Source organism: Gossypium hirsutum, chromosome A10 (assembly GCF_007990345.1).
Source record: "Gossypium hirsutum isolate 1008001.06 chromosome A10, Gossypium_hirsutum_v2.1, whole genome shotgun sequence".
NCBI lineage: Eukaryota > Viridiplantae > Streptophyta > Magnoliopsida > Malvales > Malvaceae > Gossypium > Gossypium hirsutum.
This window is the reverse complement of record NC_053433.1, coordinates 96,548,354-96,573,113: the sequence shown is the minus strand read 5'-3', so window position 1 is coordinate 96,573,113 and position 24,760 is coordinate 96,548,354. Positions and strand designations below refer to the sequence as shown.

Sequence of the window (24,760 nt, the reverse complement as noted above, 5' to 3'; positions counted from 1 at the left end):
AACGTTGCACATAAGGGGTCAGGGCAATTGCCCAATTGACCCCTGTTCTTTCGGGCGTATTTCAATCCAGTCCCTGGCAGTTTTCTATTTTATGATTTATAACTTTTTTTTATTTTGATTTTAATTTAGCCCTCACCCTTTTTTTTATTTCAAATTGTTTTATCATGTTATATTATATGTTTTATTTATTGCCCATTCAGATGTTATATTTTATGTAGTTTAAAACTTCATGTGTTACTTATAAGATTTGTCATATTTTTCATTTATTTATTTATCTTAAATTTATTTTATTTGTTTGTTTATTCCAAGTGTTATATGTCAATAATGTTAAATATATATATATTATTTATTTTATGTTCTCTTTTGAAAATTGTTCGCTTGTTTATATTTCTTTAATTTGCATGTTTATTTTAAGTCTTTCACATGATGTGTTAAATTATGTTTTGTTTTATATATATTTTATATTATTTTATCTTATGTTGAAAACATTATTCATAGCAAATTATAAACCATCATATTTTTACTTTAAGAGTACCATTTGCTTTTTTTTTTAAATCGTCTTTTGCATTATTTATTTAAAATTTATTTCATTAGTTTAAATTGTCTTCATATACCTTTCAAAATTCCTTTTTTTTTTAAAAAAATATTTTATTTATTATTCATTATAGGATTTTTATGTTACTCATGCTATGCTTTTATGTACACGTATGTATATTATATGTTCTAAAAAGTTATTTATTATCTTTTCTTAAATTGCTTCATACATTATCGATTTAAAAAAAAAGTTCATTTTTTACTTTATTTATTTTAAACTTGTCTATTAACTTTTAAATAGTTTTTATATTTTTTTCAATTTGACTTACTTTGTACTATTTATTTTTTAGATTGTTATATATGTTTTTGTTCCTTAATTGTTAATGTTAGCATATGAATAATGTATGTGAGCCATTATCATCATTGTATGTACCATAAATTGTTCATTTGTATTGTCACATTATCGTCGTATGTTCGTATGATGTTATTCATGTATTAACGCTCACCCTCATTATTATATTGTATTTATGTCATTGCTTCATGAATTAAACCCCAATACGTTTATCCAATAAATCGCTTTATTTTAACCTAAACAAATACACGTCGTTCAAATATCGTATTCGTTACTATCCAAAAACGAAATTTTCCAAATAAGGCAATGTTTTTCATTTTGGAACATCGAGGAATTGTGCCCTAACTTACGAGGTTTCGATTTTTCTCGTTGTTTCTAAAACAGCAAATATCCTTTTCGAGTTTTAAAACACACGGATTTCCAATTAAAATTAAAGACAAACTTGTGCTCGAGAGTTCATGGTATTGTGTCCTAACTTACGGGATGTGATACTCCGATATCTCGAGACAAGGAAATCTTTAATAATCATTTTGAGCTAATTCAAGAATTTTAAAATTGATGCTAATAAAAAGGATCGTATTTCAAACTCATTCCCGATTTTCAATTTTCGACATTAAAGACACTAACTAATCAATTTGGTACCAATTTTGGGCGTAGCGAGAGTGCTAATCCTTCCTCGCACGTAACCGACTCCCGAACCTGTTCTCTCGAGTTTTGTAGACCATAAACATCGTTTTAATAAACTAAAACGTGTTATTAAAGCAAAGGTAATCCGATCACACCTAATAAAGATCGGTGGCGACTCCCGTTTTAATTTTTACTTTCAAACAAAGTCGATTTCTGTTTTAAAAAAAAATGGTTTCGACACATAGGACAATAAATTTTCTAGATCTTCAATTTTATTATCTCAATCAAAGCCTAAGTAATATTTTATACAACATTTTGTAAATATATTTTTCTACTAATATCATAGGTGCGCTATAATTTAACAGGTAATGAAAGTAATAAAAATATGTATGAAAATTAATTTTGAAGAAATATAAAATTGTTTTAAAATTCTTTAGAGAAAAGAATAAAATTACTTCATCTAATAGTATTATTATTTTAATAATTCTACAAATGTTTTAAAATTTAATTATTTAATGATATGGATTATCATCAAATATCAATGGAAAGTAAAAATTCTACAAGTAGGGTTAGAATGATAATAAGTGTCCCATTTTCTTTTTCATAATAATAAATTTAATTCTTAATATTCACTTTTTTCATTTTAGCACTGGTTCTATTTTGATTGCCCTCAACTTTCAAATTTTAGTCAAATTATTATTTTTTGCAAAGAAAATTTGACTAAGATTGTGGAATTTTAATGATATTGGTGCGGTAGCTCGCATGACAGTCCATGTGTACTATACATAAAATGTTTAAAAATTAAAAAAATTTCATAAAAATTACAAATTTTCGTATCACTATTGTTAAAATTTTAACAATCAAATCAATTTTTTAATTTAAAAAATAACAATTTAAATAAATTTTGAAGGTTGAAAACTAAATTAGCTTAAAAAGAAAAGAATTAAGGTTAAAGTGAAAGATAGAAATTAAATTTATTATTATACATTTATTTTTTAAATTTTAAAATATATCCTATAACGTACTTGTCATGATTTTAATAATGTTTTTAAAATTTTAGTTTACATAAATAATATTATATCAAATAATTTCCATTAATAGTATTGTTTTTTACAAAAAAAAATAATAATTACCCTTAATGATAGAACTATTGGAAAGTAAAATTTTCACAAACGGAATTAAAATGGTGATAAATTTATTATTCAAGAGACAATGGCGATATCTGAAACAAGGTTTCAGCTCATTTTTTTTGGTTGGGTTGCTTTTATTTAGCATTGAACATTTTCATTTCCTAGTGTACTTTACAGCTTTCCTTTATTGTTTGGAAACTGTGTTTTTTTTTTAATAATAATAAAATCCAGTTGTCCCATCCAAAAAAAATATATCCGAGGCATTTGTCATGTTAGTTATGAAAATTTTAACTTCAACAGATGGAACATAAATCCAAAATTGTTTCTACCCCTAACAAAATTACATCTTTAATAGCTTTTTTTTATTTAAATATATTTTTTTAATTTTTATGTTTGTTCTATAGTTTTTGTTCAGAATTTGTTGTTGTCTATTCTAACAATGTTTGAACTTGCATTTTCTCTAAAAATTGTAATACATATTACCATTCTACTTAATACTTATTGGTTATTTAAACCCATAATTTAAGAAAACTTAAAAAGAGAAAAAAAAAGCTTTGTTTAACTATGTGTATAATATATATATAAATCAACATAATAAACACACCATTCCTTGGCTTATGAGGACTCTCTATTCTATATGTAGTGAAGTTGCAGAAGCTAAGATAAGTTTGGCCTTTGTATCCTGATTGATTGAAAAAGTTTATAGATTGGTCCATGTGTAGCTATCATTTTTTCCTTTGAAATCTCTAGTTTTCCTTGTGGGTTAGGGCAGAATATTGAGATGGCGACAAGCATCGAATAAGTTGCTTAATTTGGCAATAATCTTAGTTTCAACCATTAGACTAAAGGGAAGCTAGCCAAGTGGTCCATTACAGAACCCCCCACTTGTGTTCCACTGCTTTGAAATGCGGATTCATGAAATATCATGGCCGCTAATGACACAAAATCCTATTGATTCTCCATATTTGATCAAGAGATAAGGAGTCAACGGTGGGCAGAGTGGCTCACATATAACCAATAGGATAGAACTCTGAATTTATGATTAGCCCTTTAGTACAAGATAAACAGAAATTCAATTATACTGAACCACATAAACAGGAATTCCAATGCATTGGCCAAATGGTACAACATGGACACCACATCTGTTCAAGCTTTTCTAAATTCTACCGCAACTAAGGCACAATGCATTGAAATTTACCCTTATTCTATAGAAACAAGACCATATTGTAAACAGAATTCTTGATAATACGCATTAACACCATCATCATCGGATAAGTTTCTCACTTAACGTACTTTGCAAACCACTCCAACATATCTTGATGAGCTTCATTAGCGCATGACACAGCTGTTGTATCATTGACATCGTATCTGACCGTCCATCCATGGGCACATTTAGGAAATATCTTCACAAAGCTATCAACCTGCAAGAGAAAGATATTGTTTTGTAACAAAGATGTTCCATACAGAACATTATTTAACATTAAGGGAACTCTGGTGAAGAGTATATGTAGCCAGACACAGGGTCACTTGCACCTCTTGGGTTGAAGGTAAAGAGGGAACCCAGAAAAAGCCATACTCAAAAGACCGAGTAATTGGCATAGTATTTTGACTAGTTGATAAGCGTGACTATTTGGCGTGCAAGGCAATAAGAGAAAAGGCACATGCGACTCTAATATGGTATTTAAGTCACAAACAAGTACAAAAGATGAGAAATGTGGGACTTATAACACCTCATCTCAATAGGAACCTAGCAAAATAAGCATAGGACAGGCTACTGAATGGAGCAAACAAGAAACATAACGTTGATATAAAGTTAAAGAAAATGCAACTTTTTACCAGTCTTTGGCTCATTCAATAAAGATAACAGACAGTATGACACCAGGCATTGGGCCTTCGTACCTCACTCACTTTTAATATCTCATCAAACTGTTTTACAAGTTCTGGGGGAGACAAATTGTCAATCTCAGCTCCCAATATCGCGATGGGCACCTTCACACCTGCAAGAATTTACACATAATAAAATATTACTAAGATAGACTTGCCCCTACCATAGCCACCACACAAAAGCCTGATAATGGGTGAAAATACTCTCTTAAGGAATCAACTAATAACTGCAACCAAACCCAAAACTTCAATTTTTGCATATCATAGACATAGTTTCATGATATAGTTAATGTGGAAAAACACTAAAGTAATCACCATACATGGCCGTGAGTTTCTCTTCTCAAGACAGTTGCATAATTTTGCTAATTGTCTTAGGACACCTAATATTCTGATAGTGAATTGATGGATAGTCATAAATTCACATTATAGAAAATAATTAAAAGTTTGAGAGGAAGTTTTTAATTCACAAATTAATACTGACTAAAAGTCATTTCACAACTCACTTCATCTTGAGAATAGAAGTTTTTTTCACCTTTGTGAATTAGAATTAAATCACCTTCTAAGGCAATGATCTAATCACTCTCAATGAACTAAGATCACTGCCACATAACATCATTCAATTTTTCTCAAGTTTGGTGATTTAATTACAATTTGTAGATCACCATGGTTTTACAGGTGCACCCTTTACCAAACACCACCTTATACTAAAAGAACAGACTCTTTTTTTACTAAAATTGTACAAACCCTTTCCTTTAAACTAGAATGACTCCTAATGCAAAAGCTTAAGCAAAACATTGTAGGAATTATAGAAATATATGAACTGTTGTCATCCCTTCAGTTAAGGGATTCTGTAAATATTCTTTTTATTACAATCCATTGTTTTAAGGGGTCATATATCCAAATATTAGTATCTTTCCTTTCCTAAATTAGAGACATAGTTTGTATATATAAAAGATGTAATATGTTCTATTGATAAAAGAAGAAAAGATGGAGAATTACTCTGATTTCTACATGGTATCAGATTAGGTTACGGTTTCTTTCCAACCTAGACCATGTCCGACACTTCTTCTACATCTCCTTCTCCTACTCCGGAGATTACTTCAAATCCAGAAAATTTTTCTGGTTCTGATGCTCAATCAGATTCGTCTAGTCTGACTATCACCTGCCATTGATTGAATGGCAACAATTTTCTTGAATGGTCCCAATCGGTTAATATTTTTCTCTTGGGTAGAGAAAGATTGGGCTATGTTACTGGTGAAATCAAGAAGCCTGCCGTGACTGACACTGGTTTTGCTAAGTGGATGCGTGACAATGATTAGGTTATGACTTGGCCCCTTAATTCCATAACCCTGAGTATAAGCAGAAACTTTCTTCTTTACACCACAGCCGCTGAAATCTGGAGTGCAGTCCGCGAAACCTACTCTAGCACTGATAACATTGCCAAATTGTATCATATTGAAGATCAAGCAGCCACCCTTAAGCAGGGAACCATGCCCGTCACTCTCTACTACAATACCCTTACCACTCTTTGGCAGCAATTAGATTTGTATACACAGCATGATTGGGCAGATCCAAGAAATGCTACCCTTTATCAGCAAATTGTCACTTAGCGAAGGCTTTTTCAATTTCTCCAAGGCTTAAACAAGGACTTAGACGAGGTTCGCGACAGGGTCCTGGCTATTTCTCCTCTTCCCTCTCTTCAAGAGGCTTTCTCTATGGTCAAGAAGGAAGAAAGCCGAAGGTGTGTGATGCTGCCTGATGAACCATATTCCACTCCTGAAGGATCTGTCTTACCGACCCATCAATCATCTCCCTCTTCCAAACGGGGGAGACCTTGGTGTGATCATTGCAAAAAGCCTGGCCACTCTAAGGAGAAGTGTTGGAAGCTTCATGGTAAGCCTCAGGACTAGAAGTCTAAGAACTCTTGAGATCATAAATCTAGCCTTGTCGCCGCCACATCTGTCACTAGCTTCACAAAAGAACAGATTGTTGAACTTCAAAAACTGTTTGGAAAGTTTCAAGGGTCTTGTAAGGGTAATCTGGTCATGAAAGAACCAGAAGGTAACCCTTCTTCTACAGCATTTTTCTCCTCCCAGTTCACTCCTAATTGGATCCTCGATTCTAGTGCTATAGATTATATAACTGGTAACAACGCCTTGTTTCGCAATTTTTTCCAAACCTTTGGTGAAGCTGTCAAAACGGCTGATGGTTCCTTGTGCAAAATAGAAGGACATGGCACTGTTGTTCTCAATGAACAGATTGCACTTAAAAATGTTCTCTTTGTACCAAATCTGGCTTGCAATCTCATTTTTGTTAGTAAACTTTCCATAGACTTGCATTGCTCGGCAATTTTTAATGATCTTGATTGTACTTTGCAGGCACTGAACTCGAAGAAGATGATTGGTAAGGCCAGCTTGCAAAATGGCCTCTATATCCTCCCTTCCTCTCCTAAAACCGAGATCTCCAAATCTTTCACCGCTTTTAAAAAAGTTGATACTGTTATGTTATGGCATTTTCATTTAGGCCATCCTAGTTTCCAATACCTTGCAAAATTGTTTCTTACTCTATTCATTAATAAAAGGCCAAATTCTTTTTCTTGCACAGTTTGTTCTCCTGCCAAACATACTAAATCATCTTATTTTCCTTCTACATACAAGCCTTCTCACCCTTTTGCTTTGATCCATGGTGATATTTGGGGTCCTTCTCGGGTGAAGAATGCTGATAATTGTAAGTGATTTATCACTTTCATTGATTATCACAGTAGGACAACTTGGACTTATTTGCTGAAAGATAAATCTGAAACTGCTGGTGTTTTTGCGCAATTTTATAACATGGTTCTCACTAAATTTGGGTCTAAAATCTAGCTCTTTAAATATGATAATGGCATTGAGTGATTTTTTCAGGGAAAAGGGCATAGTTCAGCTTAGTTCTTGTGTTGGAACCCCACAGCAAAATGGCATTGCTGAAAGAAAAAATAGGCACCTTCTTGAAGCTACTCGTTCTCTTCTGTTTACCACTAATGTTCCCAAATATTTGTGGGGGGAAGCCTTATTAATTGTCACATATTTAATCAACCGAATGCCTAGTAAGGTTTTAAAATTTCAAACATCTCAATCTATATTTTTGCAGCACTTTCCCAATTTTAAGCCTATCTCCTCCATCCTGCCACTTAAAATCTTTGGCTGCACTGTTTTTATCCAAAATATTCTCCTAATAAGTCCAAGTTAGATCCTAAGTCTTTAAAATGTGTACTAGTTGGATATTCTTCACATAAGAAGGGTTATAAATGCTATCATCCTCCTTCTAAACAATTTTTTACCACTATGGATATAACATTTAATGAGTAGGATCTCTATTTCACTCCAGCTGAAATTCAGAGGGAAACATAGAGTGATTTTCAGTCACATCAGGTATCTCTTCCTAATCTTCAACCTTTATAATTGCCACCATTTTCGCCTTTACTTGCAGATTTGTCACCCGTGACTACTCTCGTTGATTCTCCTGTAATACCTATCACTAATTCAACCACACCTACTTTAAATACCTTTCCTGAAAATACACCTACTCCCATTGAAAGTCTTCCAAAAACAACACCACCCAAATAGCTTCGTGTCTACACAAGAAAAAGAAAATATATCCCTGAGACTGTTTTGCACTTTGATTCTTGCCGAGAATTGGATTTGGGTCGAGCTACCGAAATGGAAGAAGAAATCAGTAAGTCCACTACTCTAGATGACTCCCCTATTGCTATTAGAAAAGGGGTTAGACAATGCACCAAGCATCCTATTGAAAAATTTTGCTGGTTATAATTCATTGATGCCTTCTTTTCAAGCATTTACAGCAACCTTGGATAAAGAACAGGTTCCCATAAGCATAGCTAATGCTCTAAAGGATCCAAAATGGAGAAGGATTGTTGAAGAGGAAATTTGTGCACTAGAGAAAAATGCTACTTGGACCGTTACAGACCTTCCTCAAGGAAAAATGGTTGTCGGCTGTAAATGGATCTTTCCTGTAAAGTATAACTCCAATGGCAGTATCTAACGATACAAAACTAGACTAGTGGCCAAGGGCTTTACGCAAACATATGGGATAGATTTCACAGAAACTTTTGCACCTGTGGCAAAGCTTAACACTGTTCGAGTACTCCTAAGTTTGGCTGTAAATTGCGATTGACAATTACACCAACTTGATGTAAAAAACGCATTTCTTAATGGCAAGCTAGAGGAAGAAGTCCATATGAAATTGCTACCTGGCTTAAAGTCTGTTGAAGGTAGCAACAAGGTTTGCAAGCTCAACAAGTCTCTATAAGGGTTAAAACAATCACTCAGAGCTTGGTCCGAGAGGTTCACTAAAGTCATTCTTAAAAACAGCTACAAGCAGTCTCTTGCCAATCATACTCTTTTCATCAAGGTAACTTCTACAAATAAGAAAGCTATCCTAATTGTGTACGTGGATGACATAATTCTTACTGGAGATGATGAGGAAGAGATTAGCAATTTGAAGAAGTTATTAAATAGGGAATTCGAAACCAAGGATTTGGGAAAGCTAAGGTATTTCCTAGGAATGGAGATAGCAAGATCAAAAGGACTTGTGATCAACCAAAGAAACTGGTTTTCTTGGTTGTAAGCCAGCTGATACACCAATGGACGCAAACTTGAGATTCAACAAAAAAGATGTGACCTTAGTAGATAGAGAGAAATTTCAAAGATTAGTTGAGAAACTAATTTACTTATCCTTAACAAGGCCAGATATAGCCTTTCCCGTAAATGTGATAAGTCAACACATGACTAATCCTACTGAAGAGCATATGGCAGCAGCAAATAGAATTCTCAAGTACTTGAAGAAAACTCCAGGACACGGCTTAATGTTTAAGAAGACACAAGACAGAACTGTTAAGATTTTTACAGACTCTAGTTGGGCCGGAGATCTCACTGAAAGAAGATTTTTGTTTGGGGTAACCTTACAACTTGGAGAAGTAAAAAACAATCTGTCGTTTCAAGAAGTAGTGCTGAAGCTGAATTTAGAGCACTAGCTTTGGGAATATGCAAAGGAATTTGGCTACTTAAATTACTAAAAGAACTTGGCACTAATCAGGAGGATTACTTTGAAGTTTTGTGTGATAATCAATCTGCCATTCAGATTGCCAAGAACCCAGTTCAACATGACCGAACAAAGCATGTTGAGATTGATAGGCATTTTATTGCTGACCAAGTCAACAAAAAGATAGCCATCCTTTCATACATTCCTTCAGAAGGACAGATTGCAGACATTCTTACTAAGGCTTTGCCAAAGCCTGTTTTCAATAAATTCGTATTATACAATGTATATGCTCTAGCTTGAGGGGGATTGTAGGAATTATAGAAATATATGAACTGTTGTCATCCCTTCAGTTAAGGGATTCTGTAAATATTCTCTTTATTACAATCCCTTATTTTAAGGGATTATATCTCCTAATATTAGTATCTTTCCTAACTTAGAGTTTCCTAAATTAGAGACATAGTTTGTATATATAAAAGATGTAATATGTTCTATTGATAAAAGAAGAAAAGATAGAGAATTACTCTAATTTCTACAAACATTCACAGAGAATTCAACCAGAAGTTCTGCCCCATAGCTTAGGGGACATCACCTTAAAGTCATTAAGCCCAAATCAATTTCTAATGAAAGGAACACATAATAACTGAAATATTCAAAAGAAAAAAAAAATTAAAACAAAACAAAACAAAACTAGAATCTTACTCTTGATATCGTCCACAGTCACAAATGAAGGATGCAACATCACAGCTGCTAGGATAAGGGCAACCTTTGCCAGTTCAACCACAACTTTAGCTGAGGTAATCAAAAGATATAGTTTTAGTCATCTAGTAATAAAGTGATTTCGCAGAATTAAATGAAAAGATACTATTATTGAAGTCATAAGTGCAGAACATGCATGTATACACATAGTAAATATCTGCTACGAAACCACTTTAAGTACAGTGCATAAATTAACACTCACCACCCCAACAGAAACCAGCAGCTCCAATTGATGAAACCCCTTTACTTTTCAAAGCATCAATTATGAGCGTTGCATCCTCAAAACCTTTATCCTAAACAAGCAATTAAAATGCATAAGGGCATAAAACTTCGAAAGCGATGCACATCAAGAATTAGATGCTTTTCAAGGTAAAATAGATATAGCCAAAAGGAAAAGTTACTGTAATAGTAAACGAAAGCAGAATGAACTGAAGAAATTCATAATCAAACCTACATCTAGTTATATAAGGGACTAAAGCCAATCTAGAAAATTAGAGAGTCCATAATACAATACAACTGGAATAAAAAAGGGAAAAAACAAAGATTGGAGAACATGTCTTTTATTATAAAAATTGATAACCAATTTCAGTTATTTGTCAAAAGGCCACTAACCGGTCCATGATCCTTTATCCAAGCAGGTAAAGGTCTATCAGGTTTATCACGGACCAAGGGTTCTCCATAAAAGAAGTCAGGAGCCACCACATAGAACCCAGCAGCTGCAACCTTGTCTGCGAGCTTTCTATAGAATCAAAAGCAACTTAAATTATGTCCCAGAAGCTGGTACAGTTCAACTCAATATGCTACATAGAAAAAACTACGTAATTAAATTAAATTAAATTGGTTCACACAACCACCCTATGACAGACTAACCATTACATCACAATCTCAAACAAATAATTCAACCGTGTCAAAAATTAGTTATAGGGATGCCAAATCTTAACTTGCTAAGCTGTAATTTTCAAAATGTTACAATCACAGGTTACCCCGTGTTTTAAGCCAAGAATAACTATTATTTAATAGGAGAAAACACCTTGGTACAAAAATTCATAAAGCTATTGAATAAAATGAAGCAAGATAAGTCATCTACTATAATTTTCCTTAGTATGTTACAATCATAGGTTATTAATCAAATTCTTAGGTGGTAATTTCATGGTGTGTCATGCTGACTATTGACCTTGGAAGCATATATATAAGAAGCTTTTCATGAGGCTAGTAACTGGGGTACATGTTTTGGATATGGGTGAGGACACTTTTTGATGGTAGTAACCTACCTGCTGAATTACCATTTATTTATGAACGGTTCCTTGATTAGCTTGGTGGAGAATTTCTTTTGCTATACAGACTTTCCAGATTGACAACCTGCTGGCTTTATACTAGAGTTGGCGGGGCAAAGGAAATTTGATTTGGGGTGTTTTAGTTAAGTTTAAGACAAGTTCCACTTTAGTTGTTTTCTATATTAGTGTTGTGTTTTAGTGGTTCGTTCTTTTTGCTCTTTGCTTATGCTAGCACTGTGACTAGCTTTGAACTTTTGTATTCCTTCTGAAATCTTAATAAACATCTTTTAACATCTCAATATTTATATGCATGTGCGAGAATCGAAAAATAACATCTTAAAGAGTAAAAACTCGACTTCCTAGTACTCATAGAAGAGATAATGAAGGCAAAACATCGGCAAAAAAGAAGCAGTTTCACTAGCAGAATTAGGCTTACCTCAAGTTTGGAGCCTCATATCCTGCAAAGCCATGAAAAAGAACAGTGATATTAACAGATGATCAAGACGATGGTAATCATTATCATGATACTGATGACAACAATATCTATACTTAATGGAACAGTGATAAGCAATTGCAAAACAATGCTCAATGAAAGTAAATGGTTAGTAATCCAAAATTATATTACAGATATAATACGATTATATCATAAACAATACAAAACCCAGAGATAATATGTTGAAAAACATCCATAATCAGTACAAAATTATATTAACCCCCAGCATCCTACTGAACTAGTTTCAGAGCCAATATTAGCTTAAATCGATAGTCAAATACAAAACCCATATATAATATATTGAAAAACAGACTGCAAAGTGAAAACAAATCCAAAAAAAAAAGAAAAAAAAGGAACCTTGAAGTTGCTGGATTCCTAAACAGACAAGTTGCTCACAAATTTCACACAAAACCCAAATCGAAAATGAGGGAAAACTCACATTAAAGACCGAAGCAGAAAGATAAAGGAAAGAAAAAATGAAGAGGCTGTGCATAAGTACCATAAACATCAGAGACAAGAAGAATAGTAAGGTTGGATTGAATAGAGCCAGAAACATAAGTGTTGAAGCCAGCAATTTTCTCAACATGACCAGCTCCACTTGCAGGGTCCAATGTTGGCGGGTTCGAACAGCACTGAGGACCTGACATTGTCTTTCCTCTCTTTTTTTTTTCTAACCAAAAAACACTCTCTCTCGCTTTGTTTGAACAAATAGTGCTTCTACTGTATAAAAACAAACACCAACAGTGAAGTTGGAAGAAGAAGACGGGATTTTCGAGAGGAATAATAAAAAGGCTTTATTTAAATAGAAATAGGTTATGTGTCACATTCCATGTCATTTTTTGGATAAACTAACATAAAATTTATAATTTAAGACTGATAGAAAACTTTTAAGAATCAATAATTTAAGGATTAATTTATGGGACAAAGAAATATTTAGTATTTAAATTTGATAAAAAAATTTATTTTGGTATTGAATTTTTTATCAATATTAAAATTAAAATTAAAATTTGATAATTTTCTTTAATTTAATCTTTAAATTTGGTTTCTATTAAGTTATGATTATGTAAAACTATAATTGTGCCACATCATTATTTGATTTTTTTTAAAAATTACAATTTCTTTATAAAATTTTAATCTTTTCATATTTTTTGGTTTATGTTATAGCGATTTATCATCATATCTTAATACAATCCAATTTCAAGGATTGAATTGAAAAAAATTATCAAGTTTCAAGATTAATATGAACCCAACAAGTTCAAGGATTGAATTAGAGGAAATTATCAACTTCAAAGACTAAATATTGCTTTATCACTTATTTTATTAGGTTAAAATATGCAATAAGTCCCTATACTATTCACAAATTTAAAATTTGGTATTTGTACTTTTATTTTCAGTCTCTTTATTTTTCAAATTTCAAATAAAGGTCCAATTGTTGCCTTTTTTTGTTAAATTTATTGATATGACATTTTGAAATAAAATAAATATTCACTTGGTAAATATATAACTAAAAAATTGATATTGTAATAAACCTGAATTTGACATAATAATTTTAACAATGCCAATAATTAAACATAAATTTTGTAATATAAAAAATAAAAGACTAAATTATGAAAGTTAGATATATTTATGGCACATTTTAACCTATTTATTAATAAAGCCTAATAAAAAATGTGGCATTGCTAATGTGGGGGACAACTAAAGCCTGGGGTGGGTAGAAATGATTGTCAGTCGAAGATAATAATTTTTGTCATATTCTAATGGGTAATTTACTAAAAAAGCCCTTTTATATCATTATTTACCGAAATAGTCTGTCTTTTTGATTATTTACCCGAAAGGGCCACTTTTCTTGAAAGTGTGTCCACGTCAGCGCGAAGTCAGGGGACGTGTCAACAAAACGCTCCCCTAGGGAAGCGTTTTTCCCCTTTTTTAAGGTTAGGGTTTTTTATTAGTTTAGGGTTAGGGTTTAATGGTTTAAGGTCTTTAGGGTTTAAGGTTTGAGTGTTTTTATGGGAAAATTAATTAAATTAAAATTAAGGGTTAATTAATTAAATTAACTATGAAATTAAAAAAATCAATTAAATTAGGGTTTAGGGTTTTTAGGGTTTATTAATTAAATTAACTATTAATTACGGAAAAAAGCTTCCACGTGGACGCTCTTTTGCTACAGTACTATCTGAAAAATAATTTTGAGAAGATGTTTCTGAATGAATAGTATCAAAAATGCTTTAACAAGGATGCACGGTCAGCAAAATTACGGAAAAAAGCTACCACGTGGATGCTCTTTTGCTACAGTAGTATCTGAAAAAATGATTTTGAGAAGATGTTTCTGAACAAAAAGTGTCAAAAATGCTTCAAGAATGATGCACTGTCAGCAAAATTACGGAAAAAAGCTCCTACGTGGATGCTCTTTTGCTACAGTGGTATCTGAAAAAATAAATTTGAGAAGATGTTTCTGAACAAATAATGTCAAAAACACTTCAAGAATGATACACTGTCAGCAAAATTACGGAAAAAAGCTCTTACGTAAACGCTCTTTTGCTACAGTAGTATTTGAAAAAGCCTTAGACTATAAATGAGACAAATTTCATTCTCAGGTTGCATAAGTTACAACAAGAGAAATTGATGCTAAAGTAAAATAGAAACTGAAGATGAGTGAACATATTAGTGTTGTTATTTACTATGATGGCGAGGTCCGTGACACCGAAAACGGCGTTGTTTTTTTATCGGAGAACGTAGCGCGACTGATTTTTATCCAGAACATAGATTTGACAGAACTTTGTAAAAAAATTAGGCGTAAAATCTTCGGAACAACGCCGATGAAAGTTTTGTCTATTAAGTATCAATTTTGTACTTCGGTTGATCCCGTGAGATATGACTCATTCGACATCGAAGGTCCTTGTAGCTTGGAGGCAATGGTGCAGACTCATCTTACTAGTGGATCACTCTATCTTAAGTTATATGTACAATTTTCATTGCCAAATGATGCATTTGTGACTTCAACATCTAATGTTGTTCGAGAGCAATACACGACCCCTGCCCGAAACTCCTTTAGTGGGTGGCAAAACACTAAAGCGTCCGTGTCTGGTAGCAGTATAGAATATACAACCCCTGCACGACACTCCGTTGGTGGATGGGACATGCACCTCGGTGGGTCGATGTTTGATACTGGAAATACATATTGGGGAATGGCATCAACTTCTAATGGTTGGCAATCCATATCAGATTGGGGACGTTATGAAACATCTAGAAGAAGGGATGATGTACTCCCTACGACATCAACCGGAGAGGGTACCTCGTTCATTGCAGATGATGGTGGGTCGGATGATGAGTCCGATGTGGATCCACCTCGAGAGCACGACCCAGATGGTGTAGAAGTTGGATTATTTTCAAAACTGAAGCCTATTCCAACCATACCTGAAGATGTTGAAGGGGGTTTAGATGAAGAATAAGAAGATCCGCGATTCAGGGCGTACTTCCTTTCAGCCCACATGCATAATGTCGATTTATCTCAAGATGATGCGTTGGAGTTTCCATATCTACACACAAAAGGTGTAACCGTACAAGTTCGTCATTAAATTCGAGTGAAATGGAAGTTGGTAGGGAGTTCTCTAATAAGAATAGGTTTCTTGGTGCATTGAAACAACATAGCATCATGAACGAGGGTATCTACATCGTGGTTAAATCCAAATATGATAAGTTTAAGGCCAAGTGTGCAGTACAAGACGGTACATGTTCAAGGAAAATCATGGCCTCATTGAGGAAAAAGACAGGCTTGTGGAAGATAAAAAAGTACAAAGGTCCGCATACATATGTTGGCGGTAAAGTATCACTAGGTGTTTAGGGTTTTTGAATAATACTGTTATTACACAATGGTGCATTATTTAACATACTTCGTTGATAGGTGTTTCACAAGATCATCCCAAGATGGATTCAGATATGTTAGCTAGCTTAATAATACCAACGGTGAAGGCGGATCTGAAGACTTCAATGCCAGTCTTAATTTCCAATATTTGTAGCCAATTGAAGTACACGCCCTCTTACCGCAAGGTTTGGATAGCTAAGCAGAAGGCGTTGGAAAAGATGCATGATAGGTGGGACGCTTCATATAATGAAGTGTGGCAGTGGTGTCAGGTGCTGGACAGATATGTCCTAGGTTGCATAACAGACCTTGAAACGACACCTGCGTACTACAATGATCGATTGCTCCGTGGATGCCAAGTGTTCAAGCGTCTGCTCTGGAGCTTTAAGTAATATCAGGGCGCATTTATATACTGCAAGCCTTTGGTACAAATTGACAGTACCTTTATGTATGCACTGCAGCAAAATTGACTTTTAGCGGCATTTTTTAAGCCTTTAGCGGCGCTTTTAAGCGCCTCTAAAACTATTTGTGGCGTTTTTACAAGAGCCGCAAAAAATGTAGCTATAGATAACGCTGCTAAAGTTTGCGGCGCTTATTTAAAAAAAAACACCGCTAAAGAGCATGACCTTTAGCGACGCTTTTGCCACAAACGCCGCTAAAAAGCATGACCTTTAGCAACACTTCTCCCACAAACACCGCTAAAGAACATGACCTTTAGTGGCACTTCTCTCACAAACGCTGCTAAAGAACATGGTCTTTAGTGGCGCTTTCTCCACAACGCCGCTAAAAGTTGTTCTTTAGTAGCACTTTTCCCAAAAACGCCACTGAAGGTCATGAAATTTTAAAAAAATATATTATAATATATTATAAAGGTAATGAAAAATATAAAAAATTAAAATTAATTATCAAAATATTGAGAAGAAGAATAATATCCATGATATAAATATATATCCCATCAAACAAAAAATTGATCAATAACAATCAAACAAATACCGCACTTATCATAGTACACCAAAAATCTAACAAAATACAAATAGAATAAAATAATGATAGAATGCACACTTTAAGATCAACAGTTAGCTCAAACAAGTCGTCACTATGCATGAATTCAACTAATCTTAGACCATCATCCAACAAAAACTCAAACCTGCAACAATGGTGTTTGAGATGAACCGGACTCTGGCCTCCAAGGTGGAGCAAAAGTTGTGGGGGCTTGGCAATTGAGTGGATGTACTGGCAACAGACAAATTTTCTACTCCAGGGGCACCACTAACTTCCGATTGATTGTAATAATCAACCCATTGCTTGTAATGCTGCTGATAATGCAAAGAATTTGCACCTGCATTGCCAGCGGCATAAGTCCCACTTGAATCTTGAGTATAGTTTGAACACTGCTAAGTAGTATAATTTGCATAATTGCTCCCATTCTATGTGGTAGTCTAATGAATGTAACTACTGCTTGGGTAACCTCCAGCTGTCTGATAATCACCAGGATTATAGTAAGTGCTTGAATAACTTGTAGGCCCAGCATAAGGCAGCAAATGAATGACATACCAATTCTGAGAAAAAAGAAACAAAAGTTAATGAATGACATATAAAGGCAAGAACCAACCAAAATAACAAAATCAGATTCCAGTTATTATGAAAGTAGATAACTTATCTAAGATAAAGTTCTTCTAAATTCAGAACCCTAAGTCAGATTAATAATAAAATATGCAATTAACAAGTCAACATTAACGCCACATATAACATCAAATTGCACAGCTTAATATACTCAATACATTAGCATAAATAACATCACATTGAACAATGAATTTAACACATTCGAATAGATCAATTTTAAGCTCACTAACGGTTAATTTAGCATGTGAACAACATATAAATGTTTTGCATTTACAGCATAGTTTAATCAACTTCAAGCAGCAAATTAAATGCTGCAAATTTCCAGCATTCAAAATCATATATGGACAACATTAATATGACATTTTCGAGCACCTTAAAGACACATTTGGAAAATTTGAAGAACCATTTGAACAACCACATTCGAACATCTTAAAGACAACTAAATTTTGCCTTGTTTTGGACAACCTTACAAGTCAGCAAGGCATGTATTAAACCACGCCTAACATGTTTATTTCATCATGCTTTGAACAACAATAAACAACCATTAGGCATTATATTAAATCAACTCTTTAACACATTCGAACAACTTAAAATACATCATTCGAATATCATAAATCACAACTTTCAGACGCCATAAATTGCAGCATTTAACACCTAAATTTTCAGCTTACTAACATCATAAATTCGTATCCATTTGGACATCATTAGTTAACATTTAACAATTCGTATCATTTGAATTGATTCTTATGCCAAAGGTGAGTGGATTAGTAGAATATTTGGTGTCTATATACCCTTTAAAATTCTGCTTCATGCCATCAAGCTGCTGCTTCTTCATTTCCTTAACCATTCCAACCTCTGCTCCTTACTTATCACTATGTTAATTTTCAGCGTGTTTCATAACATAGACTCGTATAAACATTTACATGTGATTTTATCTTTTTTTTTAATTCATTAAATATACTTTTACAATTTCAAAAAAAATTCCACTAATATTAATTTAATTTATACTAAATGTTTTTATTTTGAAAGAAATAATTAAAAATAAAAAATAATGTTTTAAAAGTAATGAAAATAAGAAAAAGATGAAAAATAGTCAATAGTGAAATACTAAATGATTAGATAAAATAAATAAAGCATAAAATTAATTTATAAAATTAAAATAATTGAATAGTTTGCCAATTGCAGCAAGATTTATCAAATAAAAAAGGCATTCATGTTATACTTTAAATTTTATGTTTTGCTATTAAAAAACAAAAGCTCAGCTCAAGCCCATTTTTCAAGAATGTAACCAGACAGAATTTAGAGAAGAGGATATCAAATATGTGATAAAATCAAATGCATGGTCATACATTTCAACAGAAGGATATCATTTTAAATGATTCTGTATATTACTATTGGACCATCAATGATTAAAGGTAACAAAGTTATGACCTTGCTAAACGTGTTAACTGAGCCTCATGAAGAATAGCATCCCCAATAATAAAAGAACCAACTAAAAGAACATACAGCTTTTTGTTGAATCAATACCGTAAAATCTATAAAGTAACTTTGTACTTGATAATGTGAAGAGAGAAAAAAAAGAGTTTGACCTGCGTACCTTGTTATCTTTTGCACCATGTGAACTGCTATTAATTTTTGGCCTGAAAGCATTTAACATTGTTATAAAAATTAACACAATTGCACTCATCACAATACATGCCAGATGCAAAGCATTCATAGTACTTAACCAAGGCATTGCAATATTAACTTCCTATATCTTATATCATCAATCATGTTGACTACATTTCAAACACAAAAAATGGTTCAATCCAAAGTATGCACCTGTAAGCCAAAGTCAGGCCAGTAGGAAAATCACTTATACGACCCTCAAAGCCACATATGTCAAAGCACATTAACTGCTCTCTTTGAGTTATGATATGGAAAGATAAATTTTTAATAATGCCACCATAAAGCAAGAATCAGAATTTGTTTCAACAAAAGAGAAATAAAACATTGTTGCTAATAACCGGATAGAACAAAAAAAACAGAACAACATAACTGCACAGGCTCAGGAGCAAGAGGGAATTAAAGGAACTAACCTCCATATCTAAGAATATCATTTTGCTAAAAAGAATCTCAATTGTCTGCAATAAATGCATCACCAAATACATATATATGAGAAAATGAAAATAATATTCCATAGTTAACTCATATCAAGAAAAACTAGAGGTTTCACAATAAAATGAAATGCTTCAGTTATTTATTAGAACTGTTCTCATTTTTAAGCTCAAACTTATACATTTATGCAATTATATAATTAAAACAGCAATCTTATATAAAAATAATAATATAATATTTAATAAATATTCATAAAAAATGAATAAAATATGTAATTACATTTTAAATTAAATAAAATAAGCCGACACTTGGAAGTGCAGAACATAGAGATATAAATATAAATCTCAAGGATTTCAAACCTAAAAAACAGACTCTAATTGCTTCCTTGGAGTTCTTTTAACAGTTTCACCTTGTTGTTTTGCTCCATGTGTCCGCATGACATATGATGGTAAAAACAAATAAGCACCTTGGTCATACCTGCCAATATTCATCTAAATGATCAATATTCATTGCATTAGCAAAAACTAAAAATAGGAGTAAACTCAAGAACATGGTAGAGTACTATTTATCATCTGCTTTGCACCTGAAACAGTCTGAAATTTAGCTAATTCGAGTAAAGCCCCTCCCCATTTAGTTAAATTCTGCAACCATTTTTAACCGATAATAGGAACCACCGCATGATTTCTTTAAAAAAAACTCAAACCAAAGAAGAAAATAAGAATAAAATAATTAAAACCTTATTGCTATTAAAATCGATTAACAGAAGAAAGTAACTGCAAGCAAAGAAACGAATTATAAAAAAATTGAAAGGAAAAGAAATAAAAAAGGAACCTCAGCATCAAGAGGGTCCTAAGCGTAGTTGACTTCAGAGGTTTTACGAGTGTGTTCCACGACTAAAAGGCGATCGAATTCGGCTTGAGAAAACTCCATTTCCGTGATTGTTTTCTTCTGTTAGTTTAGAAAGTGAGGGAAGAGTGTAGCCGCTAGGGTTTTTTCTTTTTCTATTGGAGAAGTGAAATAGAGAAGGTAACATAAACTCCATTGCTTCTTTGATCATTGCTTCTACTAATTTCAGGTGAAATTTTAGGATTTCTTTGGGGAGGGGGGCGGGAACCAATTTTCTGAAAAAGAAAGAAGGGAAAAAAGAAGAGATTTCATGTCGAATTTTGGGATTTCGAGGGGAAGGGGGAATTGATTTTAGGAAAAAGTCTTAAGGCATTTTAGGGTAAAAAACGCTGTCATTTGTTGTAATATTTTTTTTTCGACAAACGCCGCTATTGTTTAGCTTTTGCGGCGTTTTAAAAAAAATGCGGCAAAAAATTATTTTTCTTTTCATAAAATAGCGCCGTTTTGGTCTGCTAAAAATCCTTATTTTGTTTTAATATATATAAACTTTATCATTATCTCTTACTTAATTTAAACTATATTGATAATTTTAATATATTAAAATAAATATTATCTTCTTTACAATTATATAAGAAATTAATTAATATATAAATTAAAAAAAATCAATCATATATCCAAAAAAACTTTAAAATTATTTTAATTAATAGTATTTTATTTTTTTTCACTTTTGACATGTATGTTCTATGTTTTTACTTTCAAAATTTTTCTCAGTAAAATCCAAATGTTGCTTCAATTTTCTAACAATAAACCCTTAACCTTAAACCCCAAACCATAAACCTACACCTTAAACCCTAAATATATATATTACAAGGGATAAAAGTAATTAAAAAAGAACCTTATTGCTTACCTAAACCCTAAAATAATTTGATTTTTTGTTATTTTATCAAAAACACTAACCCTTAAACCTTAATAGCCAACCCCTAAAACCATGAACAATACTACGACCCTAACTATAAAACAAAAAACCACAAACTCTAAACCATAAACCTTAAATTAAAAACTCTAAACCTAAAATAATAAACATTATACCATAAACCCTAAACCCTTAAACCATGGATATTAAACCTTAAATCTTAAATCATAAACTTTAAACCCCAAAATAATAAATATTATATCATAACCCTTATCCCTTAAACTCTAAACCATAAAACATAAACCATAAACCCTTAACCCCAACCCTTAAACCATAATTAAATATTTAATTATATGTATACACCTAAATTTTGATAGAGATACATCTCAGAATTATATATGAATTTCGGTTTAATGTGTAATTATAGATGTGAAATTCTAATTGTGGTTTAAATGTATAGTTGAAACTTTAATTTTGATTTAATCATACACATTTTAAAAAATAAATACATCAATATATTTTTATATTGAATAAATATAAATATTTATGTATGCAATATATAAATATAAAATGATGTTATATCAATAATTTGTGTTGTTCATAATTTATGCTTTTGGGATTTAACCCATTGCACACTAAACATTGTTCATGTATGCTTTTGGGATTTAACCCATTTTGATGTATATTTTTTTAAAATAATAATTTATTATTTATCTTATTTAGATTTATATTATAAAAAAATCCAAGATACACAAGTAGTTCACCATATTCACCCCTAAACCCTAAACTCCAAACTCTAAACACTAAACCATAAGTCATAAACTAAATTAATTTTTACGGCATTTTTCAAAAAGCGCCGCTAATGCTCGATCTATAGCGGCGTTTTTCAGAAAGTGCCGCTAATGCTTGATCTATAGCGCGTTTTTCAAAAAGGACTACTAATGCCACTAAAGGTCACATAAAACGACGGCGTTGTGCTTAATTTTTTTGCGGCGTTTTTTAGAAAGCGCCGCTAATAGTCAACCTATAGCGGCGTTTGAAAAAACGCCGCTGATGCTCGATCTATAGTGGCGTTTTTCAAAAAGCGCCGCTAATGTCACTAAAGCTCACACTAGCGTTGTGCTTAATTTTTTACTGCGTTTTTTAGAAAGCGTCGCTAATGCTCGATCTATAGCGGTGTTTTTTGCTAATGCTCAATCTATAGTGGCGTTTTTGGTCCTAGCGCCGCTAAAAATGCCGTTAAAAACCTATTTTGCTGTAGTGATGGTAGATATACCCATCGGCTATTGTTAGATGTGGCACAGGATGGCAGTGGGAGAATCATTCCAATTGCATTTACAATAACACCGGGGGAGTCAGCTGATGACTGGGATTTCTTTCTTTCTAGGTTAAGGAGGCATGTTTGCCCCCAACCTGATATATGCGTTATATCGGATCGGGGTACTGGAATACTAGCCGCAATTGAGCGACAAGGAAGCCAGTGGCATCGCACACACCATCAGTATTACTTAAGGCACGTTGCGTCCAACTACTATGGGCAATATCGATCTACAACTAAACGACAACAAGTGACCAACATGGGTATTTAATCTCTATTAATATAATTTCATTTGTAATATTCAATTTATTTTGAATGGAAGAGTGGTATGTAATTTTTGTTATCAACTTATATTGGCATGATATGTTAGCGGTTTTACGTTCAGTTAACTAAGAAGACGCAGACTACCTTTGTAACATACCTTTCGAACAGTAGACATAAGCATACGATGACGACCTACAATATGGTCATATGACCTCAAACCTGGCTGAATGCATAAATTCTGTTCTAAAAGGAACGCGTCATTTTCCAATAACAGCCGTTGTGCGAGAGACATATTTTCATTTAGCGACACTATTTCCAAAGTGAGCAGCGAGTTATAAAGGCCAAATGTAGGGAGGCCATGTATGGTGCGCGGAGGTATTGCGAGAGATTAACAAGGCGAAGGCATGAGCCAACACCATGCACATAGTGTGTCACGATCGCGACAACCTATGATTTTGTGTGACGGAGTTTGACAGACTGAACTAAGGTATTATTGGCGGGCAATATCATGTACACTTGAGAAATAGGACATGCGACTGTGGGTTGTTTGACGCACTACGTTATCCATGCGCTCATATAATTGTAGCTTGTCAGAATCTCCGTCTGGATCCCATGACATATGTTGACCAATTGTACAAAATAGAATACATGTACAACGTGTGGAGACACGTATTTCCACCGATCCTAGATGTACGTAAGTGGCCTTCTGTATCGCTTGCTCCGTTTAAGCTGTTACCGGATAGAGAATTGCATCGCAAATCAAAGGGTTGACCTTACTCAACTAGAATACGTAACAATATGGATATCCGAGAAACAACGAACCAATAGAGGTTGTGCGAATGGTGTAGGAACCCAGGCCATATAACTCGATCATGTCCAAATCGGAATAGCTGATAGTTGTTGTAATAAAATTATGTTGCATTATTTATATTTTATTAAAAATATAAAAAATATTAAAAATACTGCCAAATTCAAAATAACATTTATTTTAATAAAAAATATTGGCTAATTTAAAATAACATTTGTTGTATTAAAATTAAAAAAAGTAAAGTACAATTAAAATATTAAAAACAACTTTTATTTTATTAATTAAAACTATATAAAAAATAAATATAAAAATAATAAAAATATTGGCTAATTTAAAATAACATTTATTTTAATAAAATTAAAAAAAGTAAAGTACAATTAAAATATTAAAAACAACTTTTATTTTATTAATTAAAACTATATAAAAATAATAAAAAATATTGTCTAATTTAAAAGAACATTTATTTTAATAAAATTAAAAAAAGTAAAGTACAGTTAAAATATTAAAAACAACTTTATTTTATTATATGAAACTATATAAAAAAAAGTTTCTACAAATATATTAAAAAATCAATGTTGGTGCCGGTTGAAATCAATGCCACATGGGGGTCGTCGACGGTTACGCGTCGGATTCCTCCTTGGTTCAGCTTTCGGCGAGGGTTGTGGTTGCTCCGGTGGGGATTGTGGTTCCTCCGACAGAGGATCTGGTTGTAGGTGTTGGGAGGATGACCCACCTTGATAGAATAATGAATGCGGAGGTGTTTGCATCACCCATAGTAGAGGTGTTTGAATCCCATAAGGCGATGGGGAATGGTAAAAAGAAGAGCTCCCCGATAGCGCCTCGTGCGATCCCTCATGCGACGGTGGCCTATTGATCGGCGGTTGACTCAGAGGAATTGGGAACGGAGAGGAACCGGGCCATGCATTCCAACCTGACATAGGA

The 24,760-nt window shown here is 32.9% G+C and overlaps 2 protein-coding genes across 25 annotated transcripts; both read right to left on the bottom strand.

Moving 5' to 3' along the window:
- Positions 1-3,654: 3,654 nt before the first annotated feature.
- LOC107896692 (endo-1,3;1,4-beta-D-glucanase) lies at positions 3,655-12,919 on the bottom strand. Of its 2 annotated transcripts, none has more exons than XM_016821920.2 (7): positions 12,590-12,919; positions 12,034-12,055; positions 10,936-11,062; positions 10,526-10,616; positions 10,267-10,356; positions 4,543-4,640; positions 3,655-4,064 (listed from the first exon to the last, which is right to left on the bottom strand). In XM_016821920.2, exons 1-7 carry the CDS (start codon positions 12,735-12,737, stop codon positions 3,924-3,926), a joined length of 717 nt encoding a protein of 238 aa, XP_016677409.2. In that variant the 5' UTR covers positions 12,738-12,919; the 3' UTR covers positions 3,655-3,923. The 2 variants fall into 2 exon arrangements, with proteins under 2 accessions (XP_016677409.2, XP_016677411.2); XM_016821922.2 differs by having other exon boundaries at positions 4,552-4,640; positions 12,590-12,866.
- Positions 12,920-16,862: 3,943 nt separating this feature from the next.
- LOC107896690 (uncharacterized) lies at positions 16,863-20,942 on the bottom strand. 23 transcript variants are annotated; one of them, XR_005903500.1, is made up of 6 exons: positions 20,501-20,911; positions 20,253-20,310; positions 20,029-20,146; positions 19,651-19,695; positions 19,170-19,212; positions 16,863-17,508 (listed from the first exon to the last, which is right to left on the bottom strand). XR_005903500.1 is itself a non-coding variant. In XM_041079080.1 (4 exons), the coding sequence occupies exons 1-4, from the start codon at positions 20,506-20,508 to the stop codon at positions 17,202-17,204; spliced, it is 345 nt and encodes a 114-aa protein (XP_040935014.1). In that variant the 5' UTR covers positions 20,509-20,876; the 3' UTR covers positions 16,863-17,201. The 23 variants fall into 23 exon arrangements, 3 of the variants coding, with proteins under 3 accessions (XP_040935014.1, XP_016677405.1, XP_016677406.1); XR_001683845.2 differs by having other exon boundaries at positions 19,162-19,212; positions 20,253-20,353; positions 20,501-20,885; XR_001683837.2 differs by having other exon boundaries at positions 20,079-20,146; positions 20,253-20,353; positions 20,501-20,883.
- Between the last annotated feature and the right edge of the window lie 3,818 nt (positions 20,943-24,760).

Excerpts from the sequence above, each read along its gene's own strand:
- LOC107896692 (XM_016821920.2), bottom strand. The coding sequence starts at position 12,737 with ATGTCAGGTCCTCAGTGCTGTTCGAACCCGCCAACATTGGACCCTGCA. Across the intron at positions 12,056-12,589 it reads TCTTGTCTCTGATGTTTATG|GATATGAGGCTCCAAACTTG; the intron begins GTACTTATGCAC and ends ATGGCTTTGCAG. Across the intron at positions 11,063-12,033 it reads TATGAGGCTCCAAACTTGAG|AAAGCTCGCAGACAAGGTTG; the intron begins GTAAGCCTAATT and ends TTGATTCTATAG.
- LOC107896690 (XM_016821916.2), bottom strand. Across the intron at positions 19,213-20,078 it reads ACATGGAGCAAAACAACAAG|GCCAAAAATTAATAGCAGTT; the intron begins GTGAAACTGTTA and ends AAATGCTTTCAG. Across the intron at positions 17,509-19,169 it reads ATGGTGCAAAAGATAACAAG|AATTGGTATGTCATTCATTT; the intron begins GTACGCAGGTCA and ends CTTTTTTCTCAG.